General features: G+C 41.4%; 4 protein-coding genes across 5 annotated transcripts; 2 read left to right on the top strand and 2 right to left on the bottom strand.

The window, feature by feature from the left end:
- Positions 1-2,769: 2,769 nt before the first annotated feature.
- On the top strand, positions 2,770-12,076 carry fggy (FGGY carbohydrate kinase domain containing). Its single transcript, XM_026373594.2, has 16 exons — positions 2,770-2,858; positions 3,177-3,370; positions 3,887-3,998; positions 4,339-4,490; positions 4,739-4,827; positions 5,235-5,350; positions 5,502-5,630; positions 6,728-6,831; positions 7,408-7,515; positions 8,016-8,077; positions 8,343-8,505; positions 8,874-8,948; positions 9,081-9,201; positions 9,402-9,496; positions 10,636-10,697; positions 11,628-12,076. Exons 2-16 carry the CDS (start codon positions 3,188-3,190, stop codon positions 11,707-11,709), a joined length of 1,653 nt encoding a protein of 550 aa, XP_026229379.1. The 5' UTR covers positions 2,770-2,858; positions 3,177-3,187; the 3' UTR covers positions 11,710-12,076.
- Positions 12,077-12,464: 388 nt separating this feature from the next.
- Positions 12,465-14,745, bottom strand: LOC113172314 (peroxiredoxin-6-like). The gene is made up of 5 exons (XM_026375230.2): positions 14,513-14,745; positions 13,562-13,718; positions 13,255-13,404; positions 13,024-13,170; positions 12,465-12,904 (listed from the first exon to the last, which is right to left on the bottom strand). Exons 1-5 carry the CDS (start codon positions 14,602-14,604, stop codon positions 12,731-12,733), a joined length of 720 nt encoding a protein of 239 aa, XP_026231015.1. The 5' UTR covers positions 14,605-14,745; the 3' UTR covers positions 12,465-12,730.
- Positions 14,746-14,913: 168 nt separating this feature from the next.
- Positions 14,914-18,786, top strand: LOC113172313 (phospholipid phosphatase 6-like). Of its 2 annotated transcripts, XM_026375229.1 has the most exons (3): positions 14,914-15,538; positions 16,382-16,788; positions 16,825-18,786. In XM_026375229.1, exons 1-2 carry the CDS (start codon positions 15,160-15,162, stop codon positions 16,777-16,779), a joined length of 777 nt encoding a protein of 258 aa, XP_026231014.1. In that variant the 5' UTR covers positions 14,914-15,159; the 3' UTR covers positions 16,780-16,788; positions 16,825-18,786. The 2 variants fall into 2 exon arrangements, with proteins under 2 accessions (XP_026231014.1, XP_026231013.1); XM_026375228.1 differs by having other exon boundaries at positions 16,382-18,786.
- A 49-nt stretch (positions 18,787-18,835) lies between these two features.
- Positions 18,836-21,249, bottom strand: LOC113172312 (myocilin-like). The gene is made up of 3 exons (XM_026375227.1): positions 20,667-21,249; positions 20,084-20,188; positions 18,836-19,936 (listed from the first exon to the last, which is right to left on the bottom strand). The coding sequence occupies exons 1-3, from the start codon at positions 21,124-21,126 to the stop codon at positions 19,134-19,136; spliced, it is 1,368 nt and encodes a 455-aa protein (XP_026231012.1). The 5' UTR covers positions 21,127-21,249; the 3' UTR covers positions 18,836-19,133.
- Positions 21,250-25,714: the final 4,465 nt, after the last annotated feature.

Below are 25,714 nucleotides of genomic sequence, written 5' to 3'. Positions count from 1 at the left end.
ATTAATCCAGAAAACCATGAAATTCCAAAAGGTTCACATACTTTGTCTTGCCACGGTATGTTTACTTTTATAGGTCTTATATGCAAAAGTGAAGTTGCACTAATGACTGAAGCTGCTGCACAGCTGCAGTGCGGTCTGTCTGGCCTCCCCCATTGTATTATTCAACATGTTCTCCTCAAGCCAACTATAAATAAGTTAACAGCCCCAGACAGCCTGGGAGAAGCAGAGCTGCCTGAGGTCAAACCTCTTGAGATGATATGTTGTCCTCACAACACAGTCGAGCAACACCCATTTGGAAGTATTTGACACCCTGAAGTAGAAATCCAGCACTGGAATGCATTAAAAGCTTTTGTGTCTGATACCATGGAGCTAACGAAGGCAAACGCGGCCTCGGCTTTCTTCCATCCCCTATCCCGTCTTCTAACATAGCAGAGCGGCTTCTCATGTAACAGTAACTAACTCTACCACTTGGCTCTCTCTCTGTACACCTGTGTGTTAAGACCCACCGTGGAGTTTTTTTTTTTCTATCAAACTACTGCTGTGTCCTGGCTGTGCTTCCTGTTTCTCTGTCAGCTTTTCCACTCTGCTTGCCCGACCGGGTCGCCTTCAGATAACAGCACTTTCCTCCTCCCTGCCCGGTCCAGCTGTTTCCACTGCATGCAGTTTTCTAATCAGGAGCTGGTCCTGCCGGCCTCCCAATGGGCCTGCTTTTCAGCTGAAGTGGGAGAGTCCAGGGTCCATGGAAACACACCCCTGTGTTTTTTTTACTCTCTTTATGAAAACAAAACACAGAGGAACACTGTAAATTAATGTGTGGATAAACTAAGTACAGTTTTGATTACCTTCAGGCGTGGTCCAGAGGGATACACACACCAAGACATACAGAACAGTGAAAGAGACGGATGAGATTTCAAACACTGTCCTTCCAGTGTTTGTTGAAGACCATCTGTTTCTTCCTGTCGTGCTGTTTGGAGTTTTTTTTTTTTTCTTTCTGTACTCTATCTGTGCTGATTATTCCTGGTCCAAACACAATGATCACAGCCAGCAGCGCTTCCTTTAGACAGCTGTTTGTCTTCTCTAAGAAAAAAAACACCGTAGAAGAAAATGATGAGGGGGATGAATGCGTTGCAATGAATCACAACCTGTGCTTTAACACACTAGCTTGTTATTGAGGTTAAAATGAAGTAGACCAGGCAACAAAGCACTGTTAGCACTGTTGCCTCACAGCTAGAAGGACCTGGCTTCAAATCCACCAGGTGTCTTTCTGTGTGGAGTTTGATTGTTCTCCCCGTGTCTGTGTGGGTTCTCTCCAGGTACACTGACTTCATCCTACAGTCCAAAGACATGCATTTAAGTTAACTTGTGAATTTTATTTGCCTATAGGTGTTTGTATCCTGTTTTGTCTGCCCCTGTATGTCAGCTGTGTGATGGACTGGCAACCTGCCCATGCCATCCTGCCCAATTACAGCTGGAGTAGGCTCCGGTGCTCCCGCAATCCTTAATAGGAGAAGTGGTTAGAATAATGGATGGATGTAATAGATACAGTGGAAAGAAAAAGTAGGTGAACCTTTTAAAATTTTGTAATTATGAAAATCAATAATTCTTGATTGTAGAGCCCCTGTAAGCTCCTTTGGCGAGGCATAGTTCACATAAGCTGATTCTTCTTGTTTTGAGTTTTTTTTGTCAGTCAAAGTAGCTCTAGTCCACACCTCCAAACTAATTTTCTTAACAAGGCTCCAGGTATGCTAACACCTGACTCCAGTTAGGTTTTTGAGGTAATAATTCAAATGGTTCACATACTTTTTCCACTGTCACTATGAGGTTTTTGTGGTTGTTCTCAATAAAGACATGAAAGATCAGAATTTTTTGTGTTATTATTTTAGGCACATTGTATTTGTTAATATTCTTGACTTAGATTAAGATCAGATCAGATTTTTTTGACAAATTAATGCATGCAAAACATTTTTCTTGTAGATTTGTTTCTAACAAACTTTTTACCATGACACATGTCAGCACAATAATAACATTAGGGAAGCCTTCATATTTATTGGTTGTGTCAGTCCTTGGGCCCAGCATTGTGCACACAGTGACTATGTAATGGAATTAAATGGGATACTGCGTTATTAAAGTAATTAGTTACTAACTGGATCCTGGTTTTAGACCACAATGTATAGGTAAGCCAATAAAAGACACTTCTTTGTTATAGTTAGTTGATGTTGATTTAGAGTTAGCATAACTTCTTCTGTAGTGGTACCTTTGTGTAGGCTTATTTTACATTAATTAATATGCTATTGCTAGATTATATGGGTGCTGACCTTTACGTATATTAATTATGGAGTTTTTCCATCTAATAAACTGCTTTATTGATCACATGTTGTGAAATGATGTCTAATAATTATATTATTATTATTATTTGAATTGCTTTACTGCTGGAAAGGTTGAAAGGTAGGCCTATGTAATATATTCAGAGTAAAAAGTACCTAAAATACGTATGAAGTAAAGAAGAAATCCCTTAAAACTATACTTAAGTACATGAGGTCTTTACTTTCCACCACTTGACAGCTCTCTCTCTCTCTCTAATGTCTGCTACGGTCTCGCTACATCTACATTCATTTCCCTGACAAAGTAGTGTTTATAAAATCTGGAATTACTAAAAAAATGTATTATTTATTTATTAATTGTGATCAGTTGTCTTGTTTCGGTTCATCGGACTTGATACAACTCAGAGCTGAAAATTGCGACTTTGCCCTTTTTGGCCGCTTTTGCTTTCCGTCTCAAGCACTGCGTGCAGCTCAAAGTGCGATTTGCAGAAACTCTCAGATGATGTTTTCTGCGGTGAAATAAGATTTTGACCCGCGGTAAGTTCGGCTGTGTTGCACTGGTTGTTGCACAAACGTCGCTGGTTAATATCTGTGTCTGTTTTAAATGCACATGACTCTGTGGCGATCGTTATTCGGTCATTGGTGGTCTTTTTCTTAGTCGAGCACTATGAATGACTTCAGTGTGTGATTCCGCTGGATATAAATCACATGGTTTCTTAAAAGTGTATGAACGATATACACGCGTTGATATCCATTTGTTTTGAGACAGTATATTAAAAGCTGACACTGACTGTGTAATCTGTTCAGTAATCAGACCCTGCATCTCTCCTGTTCCCCCCCCTACTCCACATTCAGCTCTTCCCCTCATGGCAGAGGTCTATTATGTTGGAGTGGACGTTGGCACAGCCAGTGTCCGGGCTGCACTGGTGACCAGAGAGGGCCTGCTGAAGAGCACCGCAGAGGAGCCCATCAGCATCTGGGAGCCCCAGTGTGACCACTACGTCCAGTCCTCCACTGAGATCTGGGAGAAGTGTTGCACAGTTGTTAAGGTACAGTAGTGGTTCAGTTAAAGCTTTTTTTTTTTTTTTTTAAACACCTCAACATCCCTATAAGACAAGAAGTCTAAAAAAATCACACGTCTATCTCTCAAATTGAGAGAGTGGACATTATATATTTCATAAATTTAAATGGTCGTTGTTTAGGTTGGATTGGTGAAGTTTACTATCAGCAGCTGGACCTTTGAACCATGGATCCATTATTTTTAGTTAATATTTCAACTGCTCAACAATTTTCTTTTTTTCTTGGTCATTATTTTACCAATGATCCCCTACATTTGGCCAATCATTTTATTTGTTACTTTTTGCTATTTCCAGTATATTGTAAACTAGTCTTTCGAAGATTTTTCCATTAGTTTGATCGAACTATTGCAATATATCTGCCAACTTTGATGCACTTTCAGTTGCCACACACCTGTGCAGTATTAAAACTGACCTTCCACAGCCATTACATAACTAAGAGCACAGGATGAGTGTGATTTGTCAGACTTTGCTGTACATGTGTTCCAGAAAGTTACCCAAGGTGTGAAGAGGAACCAGGTTCGGGGGGTGGGCTTTGATGCCACCTGCTCCTTAGTGGTTTTGGACCAAAACCTCCAGCCTGTGCCAGTCACTCAGGATGGTGAGTGAATGACCTGACCTGAACACTTTGCAAAGTATCATTTAGATACACCTAAGTCCATCTGATGGGGGAGGAAGAGTTGATTAGTTGTGTTTTTATACTATCTATTATGATGCTTCTGTGAGGTCACAGGTCAGGCTCAGCCACAGCACAGTTACAGAGTCCGTCCTTGTCTGGTGCTGGTAGAAATTAAGTCTTGTTTTTTTCACTTTAGCACAGTGGACCCAAAGGTCAGGATGCAGATGCTGATTATGTGCTGCCAGGATATTACAAATGATGGCAGCTTTGTTCATCATCGCCTGATATACCAATTTATACTTAACCTTAATCAATGCTCTAGGTGACAGACAGAGGAACGTGGTGATGTGGATGGACCATCGAGCTGCAGAGCAGGCCGCTCGTATAACCAACACCGGCCACCAGGTCCTGAGCAGGGTGGGAGGGGTCATGTCTCCAGAGATGCAGCCCCCTAAGCTGCTCTGGCTCAAAGAGGTGAGAGGTGAGCAAGGTCACCACCCAGCCACCGATCTGTGGATCTTTTTATTGTCGCTGTGTGTGCTGGGTGGTCAGTATGTACCAGATGTTATTTTAGCCTCACCAGTTTTTTTTTTTTGTGAGACATATTCGTCCAAACATGTTCTGCAAAAGAGCTTCATGGTTCAGCTCTGACCAGTCAGTACATTGTTGTTGTTATTACGCACTGTTTAGAGGTTTTATTAGCACACTTCCTTCTTCATCAGAACCTAAAAGAAAGCTGCTGGAACAAAGCTGCTCACTTTTTTGACCTGCCAGACTTCCTGTCTTGGAAAGCAACAGGCTGTTTGACAAGGTGAGGATAATGTTGGACAATGTCATTGTAACTGCAGTAGATTATTTAGCCTTTTAATCTCTGAGTCATTTATTGTGTTTGTGTGTGTAATATGAATGTGTAATGTGTGTCTCATAGAAATATTCCAGGGAGGATAAGAAAAGTTCAGTGACCTTCAGAGTATTGTTGGTATTAATAAGCTGTTGTTGAAGTGCTGTCCTCCTGAAACATTATACTTCTTACAAATATCTGCTTAAACAAAAGGAAGGGGGTTGTCCTGTGTAGCAGTAGTAATTCTAATAAATGTCCAATCATCACATCACTAAAATTTAAATTAAAATGCTCTTAAAAATATATTAAAAAGCATGTTTATATTAATAGACCATATTGGGAACCATGACATACTACTATTCTGCATTCCTCTATAGGTCTTTATGCACTCTAGTGTGTAAATGGACATATTGTCCTCCAGAAGGATGGGATGCCAGCTTCTGGACTAGCATTGGGTTGGAGGATCTGCTGGAGAATAACTTTTCCAAAATAGGTAACATCCTATTTTGTTCATTTGATTTTCTTTTAGACATAATAATAATCATTTATTTCAGTGCTGTAATCTTAAGTGGTTCCAATAATCACACTATCAGCACAAAGCTTCTTTATGTATTGTTAAAGCCCTGCTGTTCTCTGTCATCCAGGCAGTGCAACATGTCCTCCAGGGAGCCCGCTGGGAGATGGCCTCACCCAGGAAGCAGCGTCTGATTTGGGTTTGAAACCAGGAACTGCAGTTGGCGCTTCACTTATTGATGCTCATGCTGGAGGCTTAGGTATCACACACTCAACTACAATTACTGTTATAACAGACACTCAATTATTGTCATATACAAAAACAGTCCACTGTTGTCATGGATACACTGTCACATACATAGATATATGTATTCTCTGTTTTATGAGTTATGTTAGGTATTTAGCAAGTTCCACCTTTTTTCTCTGTTTCACAAACACACACGTCGTCTGGGTAGTATAAATTCACCAAGTCACCAACTGGATTTAACTAAGCAAAGAAGTGAGAGCCATCCATTGGATAATTACTGAATGGATGATTATTTTTGTTTTAAGTGTAAAATCTAATCATAGTTAATCACTAAAAACTAAAGGACACAACACATGGTAAAGTTCGATCTGACAGTGGAGTTAGAAGGCTCATTTTCAGAATAAAGTGCTATAATTTGCATCTCATAAACACACACACATCTGCACACACCTAGCCTGTGTGTTTCGGACTGTTGTCCCACCAGGATGCTCCAAGCCACGAAATAATACACAAATAACAGCTGTCCTGGTTTGAGCAGTTACTAAATAATGCTGCAGTGTACAATACCTATGAGTACTTTGTCGGCCTCGGTACAGCAATAGACCTTGTCTTTGGTTCAGGAATCCAGACCATCCTAACCATCTGGTTAGGATTTCTACAAGTTAAACTACTCGTGAACTCTGGCCCCTGACATCTGGCTGTGACCTCTGCCAATCACACATTGTTGTATCAGTCAGAGGTTAAAGCTCTCTGCAGTTTTTTAGTTGTCCTACATGCCACAGTGATATACTCCCCTGTGGCCCGTGCACGTAGATGAACTTTCCGCCATAAATTCAAACCAGCTTGACAAACATTTTTCCTGCAGTTAGTGTCTCCGCTGAATCCCATGTGAAGGTTAGGGACTCACTTCAAAAGGACCTAAAGCTTTTGATCTGCAGATCATTGTGTTCTCGACAGGGCTTTTACAGGAGCTTTGCAACTATATGTAAAAAGAAAAAAAAAGTGACAATATGTGCAGGAGTTTTTTCCCGGCAGAGCAAATATTCTGATATGAACTTAATAGGATTAACATTCAATATTGAATTAGTAATTCCACTCATTTCATTGCAGGTGTGATAGGTGCTGATGTAAAAGGCTTTCACTTGCCTTGTGAGGACCAGCCAATCACCTCACGCATGGCAATGATCTGTGGGACATCAACCTGTCACATGGCAGTAAGTGATTTACAGCTTCAGTTCACTCGCTGAGTGACACTTCAGTGGAAGTTATATTGTGCTATTAAAAACATGGACATGCATAAATATCCACAATACTCTGCTGGGCACTTTCTGCATGCTTTTCTGAGAATGTCACCGCATGAATAATGGTACACCCTCAATAACTAATGGTATATTTGCAGCCTCTTTGTCTTAACAGTCTTAACTGCTCAGAGGTGACGTACAACTCAGCTAATGCTAATATGCATGTCTGCGATTAGTTGTCTGATAAGCGGCTGGATAGTGTAGTGGTAAGATTGCCACCTTCCATGCTGGAGACTGGGGTTTGAATCCCGGCTGTGGCCTCCTTAGGCAAGACCCTGCTTTACCTTATTGTTTTAGCTTACCCTGTAAGTCCCTTTGGATAACACTGTCTGACAAATAATAAAATAGAACCATTATTCAGATGAGGACTGCATCTGATTTGTCCAATTTTATTGGATCAATCAGCGATGTAAAATCATTAGCGATGTAAAATCATTGTTAGTATGATGTACAGTGCTAACTCAAGATTTCCACCCTTATGTGCATCAGATCAGTGAGCAGCCTCTATTTGTGCCAGGAGTGTGGGGTCCCTGTCTGTCTGCCATGGTGCCTGGCCTGTGGCTCAATGAGGGAGGACAGAGTGCTACAGGACGGCTGGTCAGTCCGTTATTAACTAACTTCATACAGGCCTTTTTACTGACTCTCTTTATGCTGCACAGGAACAGAAATCCATATGCAAGTTAACTACTTACCTCCTATGTACAGTATAAGGAGATGAATAGATTTCTTTGTGTTAGTGTTCTTGATAAAACTGAGTATATTAAGCATTCTCAAAGTCTCCACCAAAGTACCACAGATAAAAAAAGAAGGTGTGTGTATATATATATATATATATATATATATATATATATATGTATATATATATATATATATATATATATGTGTGTGTGTGTGTGTGTGTGTGTTATATGTGTGTGTGTTATTTTATAACACTACATTGAGCTCAAGTAGTTTTACAGCTCAAATATTAATAAAATGAAATCAACGGCTAAATTAATCAGTGATTTAAATAGTCAGCTGTTTTTGGCTCACAAGATCTTTCTCTGTGAGATGTATCGTGTGTGATTCTTCCTGTGACTTCTCTGTTCCTCCCTCAGATTGACCACATGGTGAAGGGCCACGCCGCCTACACCCAGCTCCAGGAACAGGCACGGCACAGGTCAGCTGATGATGTTTTTTTTTGTTGTACTTCCTCTAAACCCATTGGACCAACTCTATCATCCCTATTCAGCTAATGTGCAGTATGATGAAGTTTATTAAGATTAGAAGCACAGTAAGGTTGTAAGTTCTGCACAGCTGGACTCTTTGTGGATGTTAAGTAGTATTATTTGATGCATGTTGTCCATAACACCATTAGTTAGTATTTGTGAATCATAGCTCTGCTTCACCTGACTTAACAAGGGAAAATATTTTCTATATCCCAGACTTCCCTTTACAGGTGAGAACATCTACAGCTACTTAAACAGCCACCTGAGTGCAATGGCTAACTCCTGTTCTGCTGTGGACCTGCTGGGATCCAGTCTTCACGTGTGGCCAGACTTCCACGGGAACAGATCACCCCTGGCTGATCCCACACTGAAGGGCATGGTGAGGGAACTGGCTGCCAATGCTTGACACAACTTATTTTATGACATAGGTGTACTTATTTTACCACACTAGGTGGCTTACAGAGATGAAATGGTCATAGTTAACATTCGAGGAGCTAGGCCACTGAGAAGATTTCTGCGTTCGGAGAGTTGATTATTGTTGTTGGGGCCATAGCTGCAACTCCAGGAAGCAGGAAACAAGAGAGCTAAATGCTGGTGAACATTGTTTCGTCTGAATGACTGATGATCTGAGATACCAGAGCCTCAGTGACAGCTTTGCATTCACTAATTTTTCTCCTCTGTTATGTGCTATTACACAGGATTAGGACATTTTGTATGTGTGATGTTGACTCATTACTGTTTTTGCAGGTGATCGGGCTGTCACTCTCTCAAACCCTGGATGACTTGGCAGTGCTCTATTTAGCCACTGTACAAGCCCTTGCTGTGAGTCTGGACTTTTATTTGTTTCATAATTTCAGCTGACTTCCTTTGTGCCTCAATCCGACATCCTCTTATGTGAGAGTACAAATGAAGGTTCTATTTGTTCACTTGTAACCTAATTTTCTCTGGTTTCAGCTTGGTACACTGCATATTCTGGAGGCTATGAAAGAAGCCGGACATGACATCAGAACACTCTTCCTGTGTGGAGGGTTGAGCAAAAACCCCCTGTTTGTACAAATTCACGCCAACGCTACAGGTATTAAATATTAATTATAGACTACGACAGTCCTATTATGGTAAATGATTCATTATTTAAGAAACTGTCCCCACCCACAAGACAAAATGTTACATATTCTATGTCCACATATACATAAACAGTGTCATTAAACTAACACTAGTCAAACACAATGTGTACAAGGAGGATAATTAATCTTTTTCTAATATTATCCCTTTCAGGATTGCCTGTAGTGTTGCCAGACCAGATGGAGGCTGTGTTAATCGGAGCAGCAGTCCTGGGTGCACGTGCATCACAAGACTACAGCACAATACAGGTGCAGTGACACAGAGACACATACAGTATTTAAAAAAAACAGGAGCAAAGCAAAAATCCATTGGTAAAAGTTAATACAATCTGTCCTTTTACAAAAGTCACATTTGATGTTTTCAAAGATTCAGTTTTAAATGTGGCTTCACACATATGTAAAAAAAATTACATTGCTCCAAATTATTCAATTGAAATAATGAATTAAGTTTAAGATGTCTTTGATACTTTGTCAGCCTGTCGTGCCCTCACCTTCCATAATACAGCTGCACAGCTTCTTTCATCAGTGGCCTCTTTTTTACCAGCTCTAACACTGCACTTTATAACAGGGACGTGCTGTTAAATAATTTAAATCCCAATCCAAATGCAAAAAAAAAAAAACCCAGATGACATCATTCGTCTTTTTCTTCATCTGAGAACGCTCCCTCTACAGCCAAGGAAGACATAATACGGTCCTCACAGGCTGAGCCGTACTTCGCATGATGAGCAAACTGAACTTCACGGGTAAAACTGGTGGAGCTCCCTTTTAAAATGTGTTTATTTTACAATATATTTGGAAGTTCTGCGTCTTCATCTTCACAGTCTTCTGATTTTCTACCCCAAAACTGACCTTAAAAAGCGTTGAAGGCTGCATCAAACACATACAGCTGAGATTCTATTATCGCTGACTCTTTGCTTCCACCTGCTGGGTGGAACTAAAACTCACTTTGCTTCTGTCACCGAAAGAAGATTTATGCACATTGTGTTAGATGTAAAGTGTGGATTCAGCTTTGGATGGGTCAGCGTATCATCCCTTGGTTTCTCAGTACCAGAGCAAGAGAATGGGAAGCCTTTAAGCCAGATAGACTAAAAATAAGACGATATTGTTTGGATTAGGCTGCACCTGTCAACCCATTTTCAGCCATTAATGCAGCAGGCAGTTGTTATGTCTGATCCCCTCAGCTGCACACAGTCAAATGGCTGGATTTTGTAGCTTTAGACATTAAACAGCACGGAGGCCCTGCACTGCATTAGGCATGAAGTTAGGTGTTAGCGGTTAGCTCAACCACTGCACTTGGCTTGTGTTCATTTTATAACTAGGTCACGGCTGCTGTGAAACTGAATGTGTGAGCTATTGTATGACATTTTTCGTTGCCGTTGATGTTTCAGGAAGCCATGGGGAAAATGGCTAAAGTGGGGAAAGTTGTTCAGCCTGACCATGAGCTCCAGAGGTGAGACAGAAAAATGTAAAAGTTGAAAAAGTTGGCGAGAATAGTGTATTGTGTGTAAAGATAAATGGATTAAAAGTTCATAAAAATTCATAAGAATGCAGTATATCAACAGTTTCAGATGAGAAACACATCTTCAACAGCTCACCTTTTTGATATGACCCGATTTATAATTCATTTATTCCTTTTGTTTTGTTATTCATATAAGGCCATAAACATATACTTCACATACTAGATGACTGTAAATTCAGGTGATGACAATCCCATGAGTCTGTGAGGCCCTGTCTTATTCAAAGTTTTTTAAATCTTCCCTAAAGTGAAGTCAGATCCTGAGAATAGGTTAAAAAAATATTTGTAAAAATTCTGGACTCAAGCAAAATAACAAATATCACACCAAGAGAAAGATGTGTAACCACAGGGAGCTCAAACTGAAGTTTCAACGAGGAAACCACTACTCCCCAAAAAGAGAACAGTGCTGCTGTTTGAGCAAAGCTATGTGGATTGCACAGATGAGTAAAACACTTGGCTTGAATGAGAAGTTACGACCAAACACAGTATTTCAGCATAAGAACCTTATCCCATCTGTGAAACATGGTGGCAGTATCATGATTTGGGCCCGCTTTGCTGCCTCTGGACCGGTACCTTGTACCATCATCAACCAATGAAGCTATAAATTCTGAATTGTACTTGCAAAGTCTACAGCAAAAATCAGTCAAGGTATGCATACGCAAACTGAAGCTGAACAGGAAGTGGATCACTTAAAGAGTGACCTTTGTACTAATTTGTAAATAGGGTTGCCTTTATCTAGGTTTAAGACTTTCTGAAAGAAATCTAAAAGGGTTCACAAACTTTAAAACACTACTCTACATTACTGTGCACAAGGCTTGTGTTCATTATTATTATTATTATTATGCATTTCACACTCTTTTTCAGCTTCTATGAGAAAAAGTACAAAGTGTTCCTGCAACTTTTCAACCACCAGAGGGAGTACCAGGCCCTCATGAACCAGAGATGACCTTATTTTATGGTGGTGGTGTTGGAGGTCGAGCTGGAACTGACAGTCTACGTGATGTCATAATAATAATACTGAACGGAAACAAGAATGTCTTAACCCTGCTGTTTTTCTTCGCATCAAAAATGGTCCAGTTTCAAACCACCTGAAGCGAAGATGCCGAAGCTCTCCGCCACTATATTTTAGCTCCTCGGCTCCTTCAGTGCTGCAGTTCTAGACAAAACCAAGTGGACACAGGACCAAATGTGGAGCCATTAACTGATTTTAAAGGCTTACAAGAGGTTGCTGATGATGCCACAGCTCCATCCAAAGTGAAATACCATGAAATGCTGTCACCTTCAAGTGTAATCCTAATAAATAATTAAAATGACAGAACTGTCTTTATGTCTTTCACTCTCACTATAATTCAGTGTACGTCAACTCAGCAACACTAATTTACTCTTACATTTTTAAAAACACCTCGTCCTTTGTTCTCTCCTTACTTCATATTATCTTATCCTTCTATTTCCTGCTTGTAATGCCCCTGCTGTCTTGTCCTGTGTTAGTTCCCAGGATCAAAGTTGCTAAGCTCTTCAGTGCTGCTGTCGCCCCAGTGAGAGGGAACACCAAATCCTACACAGCTGCATTAACAGCCGCCTTCAGACGGAAGTAACTTATGATGGAGAAAGATGAGGAGAGTGGTGCTGTCCTAAACTAAGAAACTCAGATGAGTCTTAGCGGAGTTTCTTGTTGCTAAAATGACTCACAAGTCCAAGCTGGGGGGGAATGCAACCACAGTGCTTTTATTGCAGCTCACAAGTGAAGTCTTCCATATATGAATATATTACACGTTCTCATACCACTACTTTTGCCATACTGTATTATTTAACTATTTAAAATACATGCCTAGCTCCACCACCTTTGAATAGTGGCCAAAACTTCTTTCATTACTGAAGCAGTCGTCACTGTAGCATGTGTAGATTAGACTCGTGTTTCCATCCATGTTTGCTGAGTGTGATGCACTTGTCACAGAAACCAGCAGTAATCAAAGACCAGGACACTGTCTGTCTGATGGAGGCCGTTGTTTTGGTTGTTGCTGGGTTGTGTAGCGCAGGTACTTCTTGCCAGAGGGCAAGTCTTTGCTGAAGACTCCAGCTGGGAACAAAGAGGCAGCCTCTTCCTCTGACATGTTGGGAGGAACCATCACGCAGTCTCCAGGCTGTAGGAAGACAGACCCAGAAAAAAAGAAACAAGATTACTACAGTCTAGAGCAGGTTGCTACAATTGATGCAATTGCTGCTAAATAAGGTCACTCTGCACAGGTGTGACACGCTGTACCCTCCAGTCTGCAGGCGTGGCCACTTTTCTCCCTGCCGTGAGCTGAAGCGAGTCCACCACTCGCAAAATCTCATCGAAGTTGCGTCCTGTGGTGGCGGGGTACAGCACTGACAGTTTCAGCCTTTTGTCGGGGCCGATGATAAACACCTACACAAAATTGGAGAAAAAACTTTTGCTCTATACGTGAATGAGGGGACACACTTGGAATGAGGCATGTTAAATTCTGCTTACACAGCGAGCTGTGAGGGGCAAGCCGTCTTTGTCCCTCTCGTCTGGGTCCAGCATGCCCAGGGCTACTGCCAGCTCCCGGTTACTGTCTGCTATGATGGGATAGGGCAGGGAACGGCTGCCAGACTCATCACAGTTGTACGCCAGGATGTCCTAGTGAGTTCAGAGTCAGTTATTTCACTCAAAACGTTGATGTTTCCTCCATCAACCACAGAATCTTTCAATATTGACCCACTATTCACAACCACATGCCTTTACTCAACTCTGTGTGTTAACATAGATGTGGTTGCAGCACTGTACTGTGTCATACCGTGCTCCAGCCGTGGTGATCCTCCAGTGAGTCAATGGACAGGGCAATCATTTTGACATTGCGTTTACTGAACTCACTGAACAGCCTGGCACATCGACCCAGCTCAGTGGTGCACACGGGGGTGTAGTCTTTGGGGTGGGAGAACAGAATACCCCATCTGGAATAAAATAAAAATATAAAGAAAAAGATAAGTGAGTCATGGTCAGTTATTCTGTAAGAGGGAGATACTCTCCGAGATTTCACAACCAGGTTTCATTCTGACTCAATGTCCTCTTGACAGCTTTACACTTCAAATTACTGTGGTTGCTTATTGCTAGGTTGTAGGCAGAGTGGAAGTTAAATGATGTAACTGACAGGATATGTCACTCTAACTTTGCTAAAATTATGACGAGCAAAGCTTTTTTTTAATCAGGTCAGGGATGTGCATGAGGTTTTAAGTGCAACCTTTTAACCTCAGCTGTGGTCGCCCTACAGATGCTTTTTTGATTTCAATTGATCTGGTCATAACTTACTCTGCTTTGTTCACAAAGTTATCGATTAGGAGTTCTCCAGTGGAAACATCTACACCTACTCACTGTAGGTGTTATAGAGGTCGTAGAGGGGGGTGGACTCTTACTGGAGTGCATTATGTTAAATGTATGATATTATATCAACCACTATGACCTCAATAATTAACAGGTAGCAGAATTATGACTTCCCTGGGACATTAGGTTAGATTAGGATCTTGTAAAAGCAGAATTCATGGCAGAGCTGCTGTGTTGGATTTCTTTAGACTCTACAGATGTGGCCAGTGCGTTTTTATCAGTGACACTAAAGCAGAAGTCACAGAGCATTAAGAGGAACTGCAAGGCGAGGCCACAAGTTCACTCTAACGTGTTAATAAAAGACTGTGAATGGACATTTAAAAAATAAACACATAAATAAAAAGTCATCATCTATAGGTCTACTTACGAATCACCGAAGAATTCGTGGAGTTTAATTTTGCCAATGGTGCTCTCTGCCTCGAAATCAGGAAACACATCTCCGAGCAGCGGTCCGGGCATATTCAGAGAGAGCGTGTGATGAGCGGCAGCTCCGGTGACAGCGACTTAAAGATGAAGAGGAGGCGGAAACATCCCTCTGAACAGGCGACTGTCTGTGGCCCTCACCAGGATCTGCTGTGAGATGTGCAGGGCAGCACATAATAAGCCACGTTCACAGTGATAAAATCTGAACAAAGCTCTCAGCGATTGGTCCACTGGCCACTACGGATGTAGGCGCACGTTTCCAACCACAGACTGATATGTGTCTGATATGTTAATGTGCCTCTTTCAAACTTCCCTATGACAACATCTTGGTGTATTTGTAAGCAAATTTGTAAGCAAATGTGTCATAGATCGACACTGTGAAACCTGTGATAAGCCGTTCATTCACAATTCAAAACTCACTTCCAAAAATACATAATGTAAATAAAAAAAAAAAGAAAATCAACTGGCACCGGCTCAGGTCCAGTCTGCAGGATGTTTTGATCTTAAGCAGCAGGATTAACGTGTTAACTGGACATGGGTGGTCCAAAAAGAAGGGCGGATAGCTAACCAAGGGCATTTAGTCACACGAAAATGTCCTCGCCTTCGTCAAGACGGAATAGTGGCCGCGGACCTGTTGGTGGATACCGGTCGACGTCTGAGTGCCATGTGCGCCGCCGGAGCTCCAGCTGTTCTCACGTCTCCTCTGGCGCACAAGGTGAAGAGCTTTCCGTCAGTCTGAGCGAGCCGATATTCACCATAACGCTCCGGCTGTTGCTGGCCATAGATCTGTGGCTGTCCAAGCGTCTCAGAGTGTGCGCCTGTGAAAAGTCACCGTGGGGCAGCGTGCGGCCCGTGGTGCGGCTGGTGGAGTTCTCCGGCCACGTCGCCCCGTGGTTCATCGGCACCGTGTACGCGCTGCTGCGCGGAGAAACAGCAGCTGAACAGGAGATCATGCTGGACTTGGCTCTGGGTAAGAATGGGTTTCCTGTTTGGAATTTGAGTTATCATGTAAGACTCTGGTCCCCAAATAGAAACCAGACTCCACAGTGAATCATGTAATCTGTTCGTTTTATGTTTGATTCGGTCAAATATCTGCTCCTTAAAAGCCGGTCATCCATGATCAGCATAACTCATAACGCAGCAGTCTACATGTCACCAAAGTGCACAGGTAAGATAATATCAGATAATAATACAACTCGCCATCATTTATGCGTCTTTCTCTTTATCACTACACAATATCTGCATAATGGCGACGCGTTATTACGCACGTTCGTGCCAACATCGTGCAGAATCATTTCCCAGTTATTAAATGGTTTCTCAGTTCAGCTGAATGCACGCGTGGTGTTTCATTTGCATGCGTTGATTATATCTGTAGATTTGTTCACTACCAGCTTTGACACCAAGTCCCGTTCTCAACCTGTGCTGTGGTTAATTATCAGAGTTACAGTCTGTGTAGAATCAGCCCAGAATGACGCGTTGTTCTGAACTTATTGGCGCTTACAGTAACTTTTCTTTCAAACCAATCACAAATGAAAACGTTTGCAATAAATTTCGTTTTATGTGACAACTAAGTGAGTGTGTTGTTACTTGATTATGCTCGTAGCTCTTTTCTGTGGGTCAGTTGTCCAAGATCCCATATAAAGAGTTTGGCACCCCTTTAGAAACTGAGCTCCTGTTGATTTATTTTTTTTTAAATCAATTGCAGAGAGGGGAAATGTTTAACTTATAAAACAGATAAGACACTGTCACCTTTTGAATAGATCCACTTTCCAGTGATTTAAACTGAAATCCGTTCTCTCTTATCTCCTCACAGCTCTGTTGTTGGACCTGCTCTTGGTCAGAGTTGTTAAGACTCTGGTCAGACGTCGAAGGCCTGCCCAGAATCACTCTGACATCCTCTCCACCTTCCTTGTGGAGCGCTACTCCTTCCCTTCAGGCCATGCCACACGGGCGGCCATGTGTGCCCGCTTCCTCCTAGCGCAGCTGGTGGACACAGCCTCCATGCGGGTCCTGGTGATAGGATGGGCCGCTCTGGTGAGCCTGTCTCAGCTGCTGCTTGCCAGGCACTATGTGACAGATGTGGGCTTCGGCTTAGCTATGGGTTACTGCCAGTACAGCTTGGTGGATAGGTTTTGGGTGACTTGGGACTTCCTGCAGGATTTACTGTTCACTCTCCAAGGCTTGCGGTGGACTCCATATGGGAAACAATAGGTTTGGCTGAACTGTGTGTGTGTGTGTGTGTGTGTGTGTGTGTGTGTGTGTGTGTGTGTGTGTGTGTGTGTATGGCAGGCCGTTTAAAACTTAATATCCATGATCACATTTAAGATATCTGAAGTGGCATTTTGAATAGTGCATTCTGACCAGTAAGAATGACGTTTTAAGATTTGTACACTCACATTTTTACTGGTCACAGTTAGTTTGCAGATATCAGAAATGACGTCATCAATGCCATTGCGCCGATTTAGCAAATATATTACAAATAGCAGTAATATGTTTCCGACTAGTCAGATATGTAAATGAAGATATCAGCAACTATATTTTGACTAGTCACAATACGACTTAAACATATCTGTAATTACATTTTGACTATTCAGAATGGCTCCTTGACTTAAATGAGAAAACTAAAGTGAACTCCAGATATCTTGAATTGCATTTGACTAGTCAAAATTCTAATTACAGATATCTTTAATTGGGCATATTTTAGATAAAGGATATGTTTTTTGCTATTTCAAACTAAGATATTACTATTAATTCAAAATGTGGCTAGTCAAAATGTAGTTGTGGATATCTTCAAGTCCAGTTTTGACTAGTCAGAAATACATTACAGATATCTGTGATGTGAATCCTGTCTACCTTGTATATTTTAAATCCTCTCGCCATAAGTGTGAGTCTATTTGAGGAAAATCTGTAGCATTAGTGTGTGTGATTTATGAATTCCCTGCTGTTAAAAATGTGAACTTGAAATTGTGAAGTGGAAATAAAATTGTAGGATATTTCCTTATTAAGATGCATATGCAGCTTGTTGGCACAGTGTTATTGATGTGAAACTGACATTAAAGATGCATTTCATTAGTCTTTAAAAACAATAAAATTTAGATGTGTGCCTCTTACTGACATAGTTTTGTGTCTTGCTGAGACAGTTTGTAGGTTTTAGCATCAGACATTAAAATAACCCTGGCACACTGCTTCCTTTTAAAATTATCTCAGTATGTGGTGGCACGGTGTCTCACAAGGGGTATGTGTTTTGTTTTGTTTTTTGGCCCCATAACAACCCAAAGCAGAACCCCTGTGTTTGTGCAAACGCTAGTGGGGGGAAGTCAACTAACACTCAGCTTCCTCCAACTGCAGGCGAGTCACCTCCCATTATATCATTGTACTGTGAGACATCCCATCTCCTCTAACACTGTTTAGAAACTGTGTTGCTGTTGCCCCCTTTCTAGCATCCTGGCGGCATTTCCAAATGAAACCGCATAAACAGTGGAGACTCTACATGGATTTGACTGTTAAAGAACAAATTCAACAGACAAGACCTTTAATCTTGTGGAAGTAGAACTATGTCTGTGTGTTTTAACTAGATCTCAAAGGTGTGTGTGTAAAATGCAGATGCAGCCAGTTGTCCACAGAGGGCAGTGTGTAATAATAATATACAGTACCTGCATATGGCCTCTCCTGGAGCTTGTATAGCTGGATCTGGCTAGTTGAGGAGCATCCACAGATAAGGTCACAGTCTGTGCATACAGGTGCTGCCTTGAACCACATTCACTGCACACAGGTGATCTCTATTTATCGAACTGTGTTACACCAGCTCTGATTTAGACGAGTCACTCTAAAGGGGGCAAACACTTATGCACTCCATTAATTTTAACTTTGGTTAGTAATATTTTCACCATAGCCACTTACTTACACTTACACTTAGTCCACTTACTGTACTGTCACATATCAGAGGTAACTTTCATTTTAATGTCTGTATGCCAGGTGTTGCCATGGTGATTAATGAGCTCCATGATATTTCTACACTCACCTTCATTTGGTAGTGACCACTGAGCTGTGACCACATGTGACCGGTTGTGTCCATGATAGATATTGGTGGATATATACGCTGTACTTTAAAACTAAAGTACAGCATGTTTGATAAACATAATCAAAGAAAAAAAACTGGTATTATATTGGTTTTTCATAGAAAGTGTGTGACTACGAAGATTCAATAAAAAAACACATTATGACGCAAACAAACAAAAGTGTGTTATTTTATACATTTTATTAAGAACTTAAATTACACTGGTAGTTATTGATCTATAATGAAACATTTTACAATTTTAAACAATTCTTAATGTGTGTGATAATACATTGATGATCATTAGTGTGATCATATCGACATTAACCTTCTTTATGAATATTTCTGTGCTGTTAAATTATGTTCATCTTATTTACAAAGAAATCATTTGAATGACAAAAATCTAACTAAGCCTTGCAATAACCTCAATACAATGTAAACGATTTGATCTCATTCACTTGCTCTTGGATCAGCTTAGTTCAGTAAACAGCAGTCTGTCTCTGTGTCCTCTTCAGCTGCTGCTGTGGCCGGCCCTGCCCAGTCTGATGTCATAGGTGACCATGTGGAAGTTGTCCCAAGCATACAGCTTCCTCTGGGCGTGGTTATAGTCCAGCATGCTGTTGTAGCGGTACTTATTCTTGAAAGGCACAGAGAGAGCCCGTCTCGTGCCGGTGGCTGTGTCAAAAACATAGTTGATGGTGGTGTTTTGGGTGGTGTAGCTGGCCAGAGTGTACAGGCGTCCACATACCATGAAAGCATTGGCTACTGTCTTCTTCCTGATGTTGGTCTCCCAGCTCTTCTTCACTTCCAGGCTCTGGGGGTCCAGCTTTGAAATCACAATTGAACCCTTTGCCTTGTTTGTGCTGTAGATTGCCCACAAGCCTTGTTCATCCACTGCCAGGTCAATGTCAGTGTAGCCGCCCCAGGAGTAAGGGTGCTGACCGTGGAAACTAGCATGAGGCAGGTCCAGGCGTGATGCCAGGCTCTCAGAGGCCACGTCGTAGCGAATCAGGGTACGGCTGTGTTTGTGCTGGTAATAGAGGGAGCCACGGTACATGGTTGCCCCAGTGCTTTCCATAGGCTCCGGCAGGACCAGGACCTTCATAGGAAATCCCCTGGAGAATTGATCCATGTCTTCATATGCAAAGAGCTGACGGACATCTTTGCCCACGGCATCAATACGCCACACTGTCTTATTGGTATAATAGGTGCCCTGAGGCTCAGGATCCTGCAGCCACACTCCATACTTCCCTGTGATACTGTCAGCCTTCCTGTGCAACACAGGATCCCCCACTGACAGCAGCTCTCCACATCCTAAAAAAGAACAAATAGAAAAAAAAAAAAGAGTAGAAAAGAGAGTCATGGTAGTTGTTATGTATTTATGATGCTTTCAAAGGCATCTTTTAACGTTAACATCTACAACATCACCTACAATAACATCAGTAAAAACCCTCGTTATACCGGTGGAGTTGTGAGTTCCTTCAGGAATAAGGTGGGATGCTGGAACCTCTGTCACCTCAGCTTTCATCTCCTGGTACATCCTATTCCCAGGACTGTATGGAGGGTCTGAAAGAAATGGAATATAGGAAAACTCATTTACCACTACAGTGCAGACTAGGAAGGTATTTTAAGTAGAACATGACGGAATACATCGATTCATACAGATACAGCAGCTGGACTAAGCTTAGGATGAATCAACATCACCTTTAACAACACCTAAGTCTAGGTGTCTCATTAATTTTTTTCTAAGACTGAGATATTGCTTTCATATACTTATGATTAAATTATCAAATGAACAAAAACAGAAGTGTCACAGTCATAAACAAGTCTATGCTTTAAATCCCTGCATCTTGACCTGTTGCCCCTGGAGACTTTTCATATTCTGAGTCAATCACAAAGACATAGTAAAAACAGTAGCAACACATGACTGTAAATGTGTTTATTTTCATGTTAGTCTTTACAGAAGTTGTTGAATCCTCTTGATTTTTTGTACAACATTGTTGCAAAAAAAAATGTTTTTCCCTCTACTCACTGATGTACTCACCACTGGCAGGTCTGATTTCATGATGGTGGCTTCCTGAGGTGTGTGTCTGCAGGCAGGGTGTCTGCCTGAGGTGCTCTGCCTCCTGGCTCAGCTCAGCCAGCCTCTTCTGCAGCTCCTGGATCTGCTGCAGATGGTTTCTTTCCCTTGTAACTTGGGAATGAGCTTCCTGGAGACCCTGGTCGTGATCAGTCCCTGTGCCTCCATCTAAACCTGTTATGAGCCTGCTGACCAGAGCCTCCAGTAGCGTGAGTCGGGACAAAACTCCATCCAGCTCTGCTTTTTCACTGCTTCCAGGGCAGCTGGACTCATCTGGACTGGCCACGGTGAAAGTGTAGTGGCAGCGTCCAGCAGGATCACTGGAGTGACGGAGGGAGGCTTGAGCTTGAGCTTGAGCTTGAGCCCGGCTTTGGCTTGACAGAATTAAGCAAGACAGATATAGGAAAGACACTTGAAGCCACATCCTGGTGGGGACAGACTAAACTAGTGATCCTCGAGTATTTGAGATGCACTTGTTTGTGTTCCTCTTCCACTGCTTAGAAGACAGATCCTTTTTCTCTGTTCAGCTCTATTCCCACCTGAGTATCTGCAGGTCAGTGTCTGAATCCCAGCAATGCTCAGAGTAGGTTATTTATACTGTACAGTTAACTGAGAGGGAGTGGGAGGGGATGAGGAGCGTGTCAGGGAAAGCAATAGCCAGGAATGTGAAGCTCGTGTGTAGTTCCACGTGTTTCTTCTTCTTGCTGGTGGCTGGGTGAGGTATGCTGAAAGGGACAAACTGTGAAAATCACATGGTATTAGTGGAAAAAGACATTATTTGACGTTTGTTTTTTCCTGTAGCAAATTCCTACGTCATGTCTCAGCAGTCAATGTGTCGCTGAAGGTTGTTTTGACTAGACAGCATCTCTTTATGTGTCTACTGGCTGTCAACTGCAGTGCTATTTACTTCCTCTCTAATGTACTAATAAACCACCATGTGATTGAGGAAAAGGGTTTAGGAATTCGGAAATCGGAAGTCTACATTTGCCAACAACACATCTGCTGGCACAGGAGAATTGGCCTAGAGCACCTTGAACATGTGGAATAAATTTGGTAGCAAATAATCCGATGGGCGTGGAGACATTTCACCAAAAATAAAAACAAAAATGATATTTCAATAATGACGAAGGAGAGGGACTGATGGATCGACCAATACAACAGACTGTCACTGTGATCCCTTTGTACCATGACACTAGCCTGGCTTAAGACATCACATACAAATTAAATATAAAAGCCCTTGGATTTTTATTTTATTGGACACATGTTAGTAAAGAAACCTTTACATAACCGACATCATCCAGTGTTCCAGCTGCCTGTATGTGACACCCCGGAGACTCGGCCTGTTCCTGTGTTGACATACACTAACAGAACACACTGCAGGTACACCGGTGTGCCTACTGTGGCAAAACACATTATTCTGGTCTCTGAGGAAGTAAAGTCAATAAGTGATGATAAAGTAGTTCCTCTCCTGAATTCTCATTCTTTAATATCCTTTTCATCTGTGCTTTTTTTTCCTCAAGATCAACGTGCTGCCTGGTAAACCTGTCTTACAGCCCATGGAAAGTTACAACTATTACACAGTGTCTTTGCCACTGAGGTGTGTTCTTCTTATGTAACATTACGACTCTTTTAAAAGTCCAGGCTCCTCAGAATAGAAGATTAAAATGTGCACTCAAACCTTTCCATAGGAAGTCCTGCTATATGCTGAAGCAGCTCCACAGGGAACCAGGATCTCTTTGTATTTCTGCTAAACATATTCATTTTGAAGTAAACGGTGTTGAAACCTTTATATTTTATCTCTTAAGTGTCATGACTGTTCTGATAGCAGGTGTTAGTATTTTGGCAGTGATTTCAGTTTTCAGGAAACAGTTTACAATACAATCCCAGAATTCTTCACACCATGCATTTCTAAAATGACATTTTACTGCCATATTTGTTTGAATGCATGATGTTATGCAACAGGAGAGAAAGGATCACTGGCATCACAGAAGAGAAAGCGTGATGAGAGAAACTGTATGATGGCTGAATGGGGACGGCCATGGAAAATGAAATGCTCAGAATCAGAATAATTTACATGGAGCCACTACGATTTGTTTATTCCTTTAGAAGAGAAAGTAAGAGAGAAGGAAAGTGACTTTGGTAGCAATTAAGGTGATGTGCCAGTTCTTTCACACTGAGTCATTAAAACAATGTCAACATCATTTTCCAGTGGCGACGAAGAGCAAAATTGAAAAACACCCACACGGGACAATCACTGGCTCTCCAGACGTGCATTTACAGGTGTGAAGTGTTGCATAACAGGCATTTACGTGGGTGCCCCTTTGGCTTGTTAATGTATAATGTAATGGACACATCAAGTCAGGCTAGCGCTGAGCACTCGGTGGTTTAACACCCTTAAACACAACCTCCCACCTCAATCTATAGGTGACGTTATGACAATAAGCCTCAGTGTTCAGGCTGCAACTGAAGGGCCTGTGTCCTGAACTGTTTTCACTGAATGTCTGTCTGTTCAGTTTTATGAGACAGAGGGAGACAGTCTTGACACTTTACATGTGTTGTAATGAAAGTTGCCAAAGCTCAAATGAGTCATTTGGTTTGACTGGTTGTGAGCAATTGATTAGAAAAGGGAATATGAGGGTTTGTGGTTAGAGCTACAGTTTAAATGGTTCAATGGGGGTCAGTGTGATGTGTTTCAAAAGCAATAAAAATGATCTGCCTCATGCTTTTCAATGTATATTCGCAGTGAATCACACTCCTACACACATGAAACCAGTGGTAGACTAGGTGTTGTTTGGTCTTTGGCACCTCAGCACAGATGCCACACCAGAGGTTCCCAGTGCACAGACAGTTGTGCATGCAAACAGAACAATGAACATCAGGCCAGAGACACAACCTGTTTTACTCTTGGTATCATATTCTGTAAGTTTTTATTTTACTTTGTCGTGTATTGTGACTCTTAAAGGTCTCGTCTTGTTACTTCCTTTATGTTATGTCTTTCTTTAGGCTGCAAGTGCCTAATTAGATGTTTTAAGATTTAAAATATGACAAATACAATTGATGTCCAGCTGAGAGATCTTACACTGAGGTATTCCCTTGTCTATAACCAGTGTGTTCCTGTCTTTTGTGACATCCCTTTATCTAAATACACAGTGTGAAAACTGTGGAATTCGGCTTATTGTAATTTCCACTAATATCTCCTCATATCAGCCTCCCGGCACATTGTTTTTATAAGTACGTGTTATGGGACTCCACAGGCTCTAATACCTACATTCAACAGTTTCAGTAAATTCCTCTTTTCTCACCACAAACTCATTCTGTGCGTGTGTGTTGAGCAATTGTCCGACTGCGTGTTATCCATTTGGGCCACTGTTCTTCCCCCAATGATGACAGTTTAATGATAGGGCTCTTCACCTGAGGCACATGATTTCAGAAATGTACCATAAAAAAGAAAAAAGAAAAACATTTTAGACAGATGTTTTTCTCAAATGCTGGATTCCTGAATAGTTTGCAACCTTTGACTTTATACAGTATTTTATCTCAGTGGCCTTGTAATCTCATTTGAGAGAGTAAGTCCACTGAATTCCTTCCATGAAAACAAATATAAAGCTGAAGCTGTTTTCACGTTCAGCAGCTGTGTCTGCAGTACTCTCTGTAACTTCGTGCTCTGCAGAAAACACTGATCTCACTTGCAAGGGCAGCTCATGTTCTGGTGCTGCTCAAATGGGACACACTCATAATTTTGGTGCGTTCACACGCGGTAGGCAGACAGCAACATCTTGTCCAAGCACCGTGCTGCAATGAAGCATTGGGAAATAGATGATTCACGGTGATGATGGAGTGATGCGTGGAGATCAACATGTTAAAAACTACTCTCTATGGCCTCCGTTTGACCTGAAGCCAATAATCTGTTCACCACCAGCACTCGACCATCTGTCCTTTATTCAAAAAACACAATGACACACACACACACACTCATAGCACTTTATTATAAAACATTATAAAACATAACACATTTTCTAAGGAACAGTTTACCTGGATGACATTTTACATTCTTGTCTTGTTACCTTAACTTCTGAATGCAAACACCTGAACACATCATTCACTGCTATGTTTTGGTGATTTAGAAACGGTACATGAAGTATTCCATGGTGAGATATTTAATCTGGACGAAACTAACAAGTAATAAACAATATAATACAGTCACCATACCATAATGTAGGGATGATGCAGTAGTTCAGCAGTTTGTAATAATACTACTGGGAACTGTAATGCTTTGTAATGTATTGCTGTAACAATGTATACTAATGCAGTGCAATGCAAGACAATAATATATTATATATATATATATATGTTATACTATATACACTATACTATGTTAAATATTTTGTGCCATCCTGTACTATACTATACACTACACTTTTATGCTACCCCTTGCTAGTGTATACTATATTATAGGATGCTATTACATGATTGTGCTAGATTGGTTTGTCTTATCATGTGCTAAACTATAATAAATAATGCTATACTGCACTACCACTACCTGTACTGCACTGTACTATATTATACTATACTATAGATTGCTATGCTATGGTATGCAATGCTATGAAATACTATGATATGATATGTGGCATGGGTGTCCTTGAAAGATTTAGCTCACAGAACCCATCTCAGTGGCACCCCTGTCTTCATAATTAGTATAATTCCTGGAGTGATCTATGGAAACCCTACAGCTCTAATGCCCCCAAATCATCCAGGGCCTCTTTATTAGTGTCCCTGCAGTAGGAGGACAGGTCAGTGGTGTAGTGACTGGCGGTCCATGGTTTAAAAACAGTCCTACCTATATTTTTAAACCCTAAATACTGACCTGGAGACCAACTCTTCTGTTGCCCCAGATACCCCAGGAAACAGGATCATTGGCAGAGGATGAAAGACATTCAGGCAGTTGAGGGAGAAAGGGTGAGGGAGAGAGGTGTTGGATTGATGTTGATGTTACTGGACACTCCTGCTCACAT

The sequence above is a fragment of the Anabas testudineus genome, chromosome 17, assembly GCF_900324465.2.
Source record: "Anabas testudineus chromosome 17, fAnaTes1.2, whole genome shotgun sequence".
NCBI classification, from domain to species: domain Eukaryota; kingdom Metazoa; phylum Chordata; class Actinopteri; order Anabantiformes; family Anabantidae; genus Anabas; species Anabas testudineus.
The sequence above is the reverse complement of the archived record's forward strand: the minus strand, read 5'-3'. Positions and strand labels throughout refer to the sequence as shown.

Excerpts from the sequence above, each read along its gene's own strand:
- fggy (XM_026373594.2), top strand. The coding sequence starts at position 3,188 with ATGGCAGAGGTCTATTATGTTGGAGTGGACGTTGGCACAGCCAGTGTC. Across the intron at positions 6,832-7,407 it reads CATCAACCTGTCACATGGCA|ATCAGTGAGCAGCCTCTATT; the intron begins GTAAGTGATTTA and ends TATGTGCATCAG. Across the intron at positions 9,497-10,635 it reads AAGACTACAGCACAATACAG|GAAGCCATGGGGAAAATGGC; the intron begins GTGCAGTGACAC and ends TTGATGTTTCAG.
- LOC113172314 (XM_026375230.2), bottom strand. The coding sequence starts at position 14,604 with ATGCCCGGACCGCTGCTCGGAGATGTGTTTCCTGATTTCGAGGCAGAG. Across the intron at positions 13,171-13,254 it reads TGCCCCTCACAGCTCGCTGT|GTGTTTATCATCGGCCCCGA; the intron begins GTAAGCAGAATT and ends AATTTTGTGTAG. Across the intron at positions 12,905-13,023 it reads CCACGCCTGCAGACTGGAGG|CCTGGAGACTGCGTGATGGT; the intron begins GTACAGCGTGTC and ends GTCTTCCTACAG.
- LOC113172313 (XM_026375229.1), top strand. The coding sequence starts at position 15,160 with ATGTCCTCGCCTTCGTCAAGACGGAATAGTGGCCGCGGACCTGTTGGT. Across the intron at positions 15,539-16,381 it reads CATGCTGGACTTGGCTCTGG|CTCTGTTGTTGGACCTGCTC; the intron begins GTAAGAATGGGT and ends ATCTCCTCACAG.
- LOC113172312 (XM_026375227.1), bottom strand. The coding sequence starts at position 21,126 with ATGTGGCTTCAAGTGTCTTTCCTATATCTGTCTTGCTTAATTCTGTCA. Across the intron at positions 20,189-20,666 it reads TGAAATCAGACCTGCCAGTG|ACCCTCCATACAGTCCTGGG; the intron begins GTGAGTACATCA and ends CATTTCTTTCAG. Across the intron at positions 19,937-20,083 it reads AGGAACTCACAACTCCACCG|GATGTGGAGAGCTGCTGTCA; the intron begins GTATAACGAGGG and ends GTTCTTTTTTAG.